At 31.1% G+C, this 8152-nt stretch overlaps 1 protein-coding gene across 3 annotated transcripts; it reads right to left on the minus strand.

Annotated features, from left to right (window-relative positions):
• Positions 1-2010: 2010 nt before the first annotated feature.
• On the minus strand, positions 2011-6320 carry LOC133692914 (receptor-like protein kinase HERK 1). Of its 3 annotated transcripts, none has more exons than XM_062114089.1 (8): positions 5485-6320; positions 4844-5058; positions 4548-4753; positions 3875-4022; positions 3539-3610; positions 3104-3290; positions 2888-3017; positions 2011-2522 (listed from the first exon to the last, which is right to left on the minus strand). In XM_062114089.1, the coding sequence occupies exons 2-8, from the start codon at positions 4989-4991 to the stop codon at positions 2259-2261; spliced, it is 1155 nt and encodes a 384-aa protein (XP_061970073.1). In that variant the 5' UTR covers positions 4992-5058; positions 5485-6320; the 3' UTR covers positions 2011-2258. The 3 variants fall into 3 exon arrangements, with proteins under 3 accessions (XP_061970073.1, XP_061970072.1, XP_061970074.1); XM_062114088.1 differs by having other exon boundaries at positions 4548-4756; positions 5485-6316; XM_062114090.1 differs by having other exon boundaries at positions 3875-4001; positions 4548-4756; positions 5485-6312.
• Between the last annotated feature and the right edge of the window lie 1832 nt (positions 6321-8152).

The raw sequence follows: 8152 nt of genomic DNA on the forward strand, positions 1-8152 counted from the left end.
TTTATTAAACACGTGTGAGCTGGATGTGTCCATTTGATTAAACTAGTTAAACCTAGATTACTTTAATTGGGTTAACTCTATGAATTTTTATCATTAAAAAATTATTTAATTTAAAAACAATAAGTTATTTTAAAATTAATTAAATTAATCTAGCAAATTTATAATTATAATTTTAAGATCACTTAATAGGTCAACTTAATAAGTCAACGAGACCAGTAAACTAAGATTATAACTAAACCATATTTAAAAACAAAGAAGGCAAAGATTTAAAGTGTTTTGTTAAAGTAAAACTCGATTAAAAATCTTATTGTAACATATTTATTATTTATTTTTAAAAAATTAATTCAAGTTGATTTAACAAATTTACAATTATAGTTTTAAAATCAGGTATGACCCGACAGGTCGATCTGATATTCAATTAACTAGAGATCAGGATCGAAATAAATTTTAAAAAAATAAAAATCAAAAACTCAAAATAATTTAGTTAAAACTCGTAACTCGAATCTTCAACCAGGTTAACTATCGGATCGGATTTAAAAATTCACTCAAATCTTATCCCAGTTAAAATCCATGAGTGGATCTTATAAATACATTCTCGGGTGCTGTAACAGTGAGAACATAAGGTATAAAATCCAATTTGGATTTTTCTAATTGAGACCTAGATTGAGACCTAGATTTGATTAGATTTCCAATAGAGTCGTACAAGCAATTGTTTATAGCAAACTTAGATAGGTCAAAAAAAGAGGACCCATGGATCGATCTTAGTGACCCGGTGGGGCATGATATGGTGCTAGCCTGCTAGGTTTGACAACGAGAACCTAGCAGAGGCTGCATGAGGGGGACTGAATTAGGGCAAAAGGTTCCGATAAGACAAACGGAATTAATGGCTTGGGAATAATGCATAAACAATAATTCTCCCACCAAAATAGACAATTCTGCAAAACAAATCCGAATCTGATATGTGACAAAAAGTAGTATGACTCAAGTAAAAAGCAAGTTTATTGAAATAATACAAGTCAAATTTTAAATAAAAAAAAGACGGTTAAGTTAATATAATTTAATTAATTTGATAAAAAAAATATAGATTAAAATATAATTTGATTAAAAAAATTTAATATGACAACATATTGAATCGGCCAAGTTCAATCTGGATTAATCTTTTAAATCTGTAACTCGGATTATAAGATTATAATAATTTTAAATAAAATAAATCAAAACAAATTATGAAATTCAATTTTCATTCTTTGTTAAATGATAAAATTAAAAAAAATAATAGAAAAAAATAAAATAAATTTTCTAAACAAAGTTATAAGTATAGAAAAAAAAATGTCATTAATGAGCCTATGATTTTTTTATATATATTTTTGTTTGACTATCACCAGTTTCGTAAGAAAGTTTTGAATTCCGATTGCCTTAAAACTTTAACTTGAAATATAATAATATGTTAAAAAGTTCCTTATAAAATTTTAATCTAATCCAACAATCGGATTGAAAAATATGATTAATATTATAAAACTGGATAGTATTTTTATATAAAAAATAAAAAAAACTCTATTTAACTGAAAATAGAACGGTTGAAACATAAATGGAATATTCCAGTTGGAATTTAAATGGAATTTGATAACAGATTAAAATGAAATCTGTTCTAGTTTATTTTGTTTTCTAAATTGGAACGAAATATACCCATCCATTTCAAATGAAACATAATTTAGAACTTCGGTAGAAAGTAAAGTTATTAAACCTAATTTACCCATTTGAAAAAAATCAAGTTATTAAACCTTGGTTAAAAGTATTAAACCTCTATCATAAATTAGATATGTTAATCATAATCAGTTATAATCAAATCATTTAAAATAAATTAAAAAATTAGGTTAGATTTTGATATAATTACAAGTAACCTGTCAAATTACTCAATAAACTTCAAAACATGTCTGGAATGAATTGATTCCAAATCAACTTGTAGATGCAGGTTTAATAACATTAGATACCATATATATACAAAATCACGCAAATCTCAATTTTCACTTTGATAATATTAGCAACAAATAATGGTTTACAAAAGATTATCAATACATTTATGATAAAATAACATAAAAAATGTGAAAATAATATAACATAGCTGTTCTTTTATACACTTACTACAAACAGCTAAACATATTCTCTGAGCTCTCAAAAAAGGGAAGAAACACTTGAAATAAACGATTGAAGTATCACAAAAATCACTCTCCCAGATACTCTTGAAGGAACACAAGGTTGTTTTACTTGGTTGGTCTAAATAACTGGCTTCCAAGGGTCACTGTTGGGGTTCCTTCCCCCATGACCGTCGTCAAGTTCCTCTCCTTCTCAAGTATACGATCAAGTTCCATTACCACATAACTCATTAGTGGTCTCCTATCACTTGAAGGTTCCACACATTGAACCATCAACTGTATAAACTCTTCCATGCCTTCTGCAGTGAAGCTACTCCCCAATCTGTGGTCGACTATGCTGGAAATATTGGTGTGGTCTTGAGTATTTTGCACCTAAATGAAAAGATAAGAAATCCGTTTTAGCTCAAGACTGGTGACAATTGACTGATGCCTCACTAGCTGCAAGCTATATTGATTTCTGAAGTATGGACATGGTTAAAAAAAAATTGTTGGCATACAAAAGAAGCGCATGTATGCTTCTTTTGAGCGCGCGCCCACAGTGAGATGATGAAAATCTGTGGCAATTATATTTTGCGACAGCAAGACAGTGATGAAAACAATCTTTATTCCCAATCCTGCCCAACCGCAGATATTCACTAATTCAATCTAGTTGAACTAGTGAGAAATCAAACGAGCAAGTTACTTCAAAACATAAACATCACAGCATAATCTAAAGTGATGAAGACTGGTAAACTTACCCACTCGACCAGATTTTGGCTTGTCTCTGGAGATGGTTCTGTTGCTTCCTTGCCACTTAGCAACTCTAGAAGGAATACACCAAAACTGAATACATCACTTTTCTCAGAAAATTGTCTGAACTCTCTCACCCTGCATTTGTAAATGCCATACGCGTGAAATGACAAACTATAATGCGTTAACAGCTGTATAGAACAAGGAAAGTTGAGGAGTAATACTCCGGGGCAAGAAATATCTCATCTGCTGTCACTTGTGTAGATGGGCCTGCAATATCAACTCTTCCCAGGAAATTACGAAGTCCTGCATCTGCAACTTTAGCTATGAAATTTTCATCCACGAGAACATTGGCTGTTTTGAAATTCTTGTGCAACAAACGGGGAGTTTGAGAGTGAAGGTGAGCCAAACCTGCAGCGTGGGATGAGATAAATGAGGTGGCATATGCACATTGAGACCATTCATACATGGAAAGAGGAACCTTTCACAAATATTAAATCTTACAAACTCAAAGCATTTTGCGAAACCAATATTGATATTCCTTTTCTTCCCCCCCTCCCCTTTCTAGATTTTTGTACTGATCATTGGCATTGTATATAAAGAAAAGAAAAACTGATACCAGGAAAGCCAAAATGCTCACTGATTTTGCAGAGGATCACCTTTAGCAGCCTCATGAGCGATTGAAAGTCTAAGCTTGAATTCTAGCTTCCCATCCAAAGTTTGACCAACTCCTGCAAAGAAAACATCATGACTTTATTGTAACTGAGAATCAACTATTATGGATACAGGGTCTGTATACATGGAACCAAGGACAAGATAACAAGAGGAAACTGTTGGAAATGGCAATGTTGCATATCACATGATAACGCATGGAAAATTTACAGCTATATGTCTCATGGATGCTTAAATGGACAAGAGCAGTATAGAAACATAATAAACAAGAAAATTCTATACAACATACAGATCAAGTAAAAGGTGACTGGATAGAGAGTTACCATACAAATGATTGGAAACACTCCCACTAGAGATATACTCGTATACAAGAAACTGCAAGTTATTTTCCTGGCAGTAGCCCAAAAGTGTCACAAGATTCCGATGCTGAATAGGTGACAGGTAGCGCACCTGATATTCAAGAAGCCAGTCCTGTTAGATCAAAACTTGGACAATGTGACAATAGAGATAATATAACAGGCATGCATGAATGACTATCAAGGACCATGAATGACTATCAAGGACAGCATAAACGAAATTCATAAGCTAGTTTTAGGTTCTTATAACAAAAGAACTCAGATACTACACAATTGAAGATGAGTTGTCCAGCAAAAGGATCGACCCATATAAATTTTGGGGGGGTGGGGGGGGGGGGGGGGGGGAGGCTTCAATAGCTTGGAGTTATATTAAGGCAATAACCAGGCTATGGAATAAAACAACATGCAATAGATTAACTTAAGAATTAAGAGGAACAAAAAGCTCAAATGATGAATGATGTATGTAATAAGTATTTAAATTTATTATCCATTCCTCATAAAATTTGGCGTGCGAAGCTAGTATCACAATCTCTGCCACTGTTCATGGCAGCATTAATGATGAAAGGAAAATTGGAGTCGTTCATTAGGAATGTTTCACCTGTATGACTGAAACTCGATTCTTTCAGCAAGTGATGCTTACCTCATCAACAAATTCCGGACTAGGAGCTCCAGGTCTCTTTTTGATGGCCACAATCATCCCATTATTAAGCAAACCCTTGTATACCTCCCCAAATTTTCCTAACCCGATCAAATTTTTCTCACTAAAACCTTTCGTGGCCAGACCCAATTCTTCCATCTCAAAACGCCTTGCTTCTTGTGATGACAACTCGATCCCTGCATGGCTTCCTACTGCAGGTAAACAGAAAAACAGCCACATTTACCATTTAATCACTTGCTAGCGAACCTCGCTTGAAAGATATATGATACAACTGTTACCTTGAATAGATGTTTCAGAAGATCCTGTCTCAGAAGTTCTTGACACAGTCTTTTTGTGATATAAGCACCAAAGAACAAAAATAACTACCCCCGCCAATGCCATGACTCCTGCAGCACCTCCCAGTATGGCTGCAAGAGTCCTTGACATTTAGTATAGGAACCACTTCAGCTATGCTGTAAGGTTTTAGTCCAATATGAGACAATATACATGGAACCTGGAGGGAAAAAAGCAGATGAGCAATAATGAAGAAAAGAAAATCCCAGCACAAAAGGACGCAGCATTCGCGGTAACTATGGATGATGGAAACAAATAACACTGCAACATTAGTGCAGGAATTGATAATTCTTATAGTCAAATAGTTGTCTAGTCCCTGAAAAAGATCTTCTTAGGAGTCCACCATAAAGAAAATAACTGTTTAAAAAGTGAGCTAAGCGAAATGTTGAATCCCAATAGCAAATAACCTTTGACAGGAAAACTCCAGGATTCTAATCATGTGGTTAAACCCTTACCAATCAAATCAAACACACTATCAAGTTTATTCAAACCAGCAAGTGCTTCCTACCAGACTAGCAAAAGAGATGAGAAAAGTGTCAAAACTGAAACTCCTTGAGATTAAAAAGAAAATCTGAAATCTTCTAACCTGTATTCACAGATAAATTGAGCAGCCAGATCCCCAGAAACCTCAGCTTCATTTGCCAATGACAAATTGATCAGTTTTCCAATGACACGATCACCAAAATTAAAATCCACCCCACATTCCCAGCAAAAAATTCTCCAAAAAAATAAGTAAAGAAAAGAAACCCCAGATGGTAAAAATGAACAAAGCTTAAAGGTCTGGTCTAAAAAGAAACAAACTGCTACTGATGCAGGAAAGAAAGAAAGAATGAAATCAATCAGCAACTTGCTGTACGTTTTTTCTTTAAATTAATATTAAGAAATAATAAAGAAGAGAATCATCGTTGGATACAGTACAAACATTGCCGACAGAAAGTGCCCTCGCGCCGACAACGCGACCAGGGGAGAGATGACTTATTACTACTCCCTCCTATGACTACTCCCTCGCCCTCACTACCAAACTCAAACAACAAAAACCCATTACTCTAAATATTCTAAATCACAAATATTCCTTTACTATACACACAAAAAAAAAATCTTTACTTTAATTAAAAAACAAAACCCCATGTTCTTATTCTGTTTTTTGTTAAGCTCAGCTAAAGTGAAAAACTCCTATTATCAAGCCCAAAAAAAACACTTGGATTTTTGAAATAAATAAGATTGAACAAGAAACAGACAGAGCTGTTGCTGTCGTCGTCATCATTGTTGTTGTTGTAGAAGAAGTAGTTTATTTTTTGTGTGGGCTGTAAAGCAGTACAATTGTTGTCTGCTACTGCAAGTTGTAAGAGTTTATGTTGAATGTCCTCCCTGTAACAGGGCCATCTCATCTAGGCTGTCTCTTGTCTGTACATATTTACGACATTTACTATACGACAAGGATAACGAACATGAGATAAAAGATAGAGAAAGGACAGAGAAAACCTTAACGTGTTACAAGAGCATCTCCAAGGGAATAAAAAGAGCTAAATTGGTAATAAGATTTTTTAAATAGAATAAATATAATATTTTTATATATGTATTTTAATGGAAAAAAACTATTTAATAAAACTAATTGTATTTTAATATATTTAATATTGATATAATTATTTATTATTAATAATAACTAATTAAAACAACTCTAATAAAAAAAATTATATAAAAATCTATTAAATAAATTTTTAGCTCTTTTAACCAACATATAATATTTTTCAACTTAAAATGCTATTTTGGATATTCAATATATCTCTCTTTGAATCTATAAAAATAAGGGATAAAAGCTAAAAACATTTGTCCTTCTTTTAGCTTTTATTTCTGCTTTTTCATTGGAGATGTCTTAACTAGGGGTGAGTAAAAAAATCAAAAAACCAAAAAAATTGAAAAAACTGAAAAAAAATAACCAAAAAAACCTAACCGTGAATAAAACCAAATAAAATTTTGAAAAAATTAACCGGTTCGATTCGGTTTCGGTTTTATAAATCTAAAACCGAAAAAACCGAATTAAACCCAAACCGAAAAAAACCGAGCCAAACCGAAAAAAGTCCAGCCAAAACTGAGCCAAGCCAGTTTGAATCGGTTTTTGTCCTTAAAAAACCGAACTAAACTGAAACCAGATGGTTTGAACCGGTTTCGGTTCGGTTTTGTTTTTTTAAATCGATTTGATTATTTTTTTTTATAAAAACCAAACTGAACAAAAAATAATCATCCATAATCTTAACATATGTTCAAAAAATTTTATTTTATCAATTTTACTTCAAATAGGATAGATAACAATAGACAACATCACTCGTTCATTATTAGTAATAAACTTGAAAAAAAAAACTAGGTAAGGTTGTTTAAAACCAATTATCTATTATTATTGAATTTACTTATAGTGATTGATTTTAATTCAATTAATAATAAGTTGAATTTATATATTTGAGAATGTTAGAATTCAAATTATTTTGTTTCCTATGTAACCCTTGTTATATTCATTAATTTTATTTCTTCAAATGTTTTTTTTTTAAAGAATGTTAGATGGGTATTTTGGAATAATTATTTTTAATATTAATTTTTTTTTATTTGGAATTGTAAATTATAGAGGTTGAACTCTTATTTACTTTTGTAGCTTTTTTAGAGATTGAATTCAATTATCTACTATTATTGAATTCAATTATAGTGTTTGGTTTTAAATCAATTAATAAATAAGTTAAATTTACATGTTTGGAGAAGGTAAAATTTAAATCATTTTGTTTTCTATATTACTCTTGTTACATTCATTTTATTTCTTCAAATTTTTTTTTTTTAAGAATGCTAGATGGGTATTTTGAAAAAATTAATTTTATTATTAAATTTTCTTATTTGAAATTGTAAATCAGAAGAGTTGATCTCTAATTTATTTTTGTAGCTTTTTAGAGATTAAATTTAATTATTTACTATTATTAAATTTAATTATAGTGTTTGATTTTATTTCAGTTAATAAATAAATTGAATTCACATGGTTGAAAAAGATAAAATTTAAATTATTTTGTTTTCTATATTTCCCACATTACATTCATCTTATTTCTTCAAAGGTTTTTTTTAAAAAAAGGCTGAATGATTATTTTGAAAAAGTTAGTTTCAATATTAAATCGTTGTTATTTGAAATTCTAAATAGAGGGATTAACCTTTAATAGCTCTTTTAGAAATTAAATTTCATTTAGAATTTTAATTCTTGATACTCAATAAGCTTCCAAACA

This window comes from Populus nigra, chromosome 4 (genome assembly GCF_951802175.1).
Source record: "Populus nigra chromosome 4, ddPopNigr1.1, whole genome shotgun sequence".
NCBI classification, from domain to species: Eukaryota; Viridiplantae; Streptophyta; class Magnoliopsida; order Malpighiales; family Salicaceae; genus Populus; species Populus nigra.

Coding starts and splice junctions, on each gene's coding strand:
- LOC133692914 (XM_062114088.1), bottom strand. CDS start 4,991: ATGTCAAGGACTCTTGCAGCCATACTGGGAGGTGCTGCAGGAGTCATG. Junction 3,291..3,538: donor CGCTCATGAGGCTGCTAAAG/GTGATCCTCTGC, acceptor CCCACGCTGCAG/GTTTGGCTCACCTTCACTCT. Junction 3,018..3,103: donor GAGATATTTCTTGCCCCGGA/GTATTACTCCTC, acceptor TTACAAATGCAG/GGTGAGAGAGTTCAGACAAT.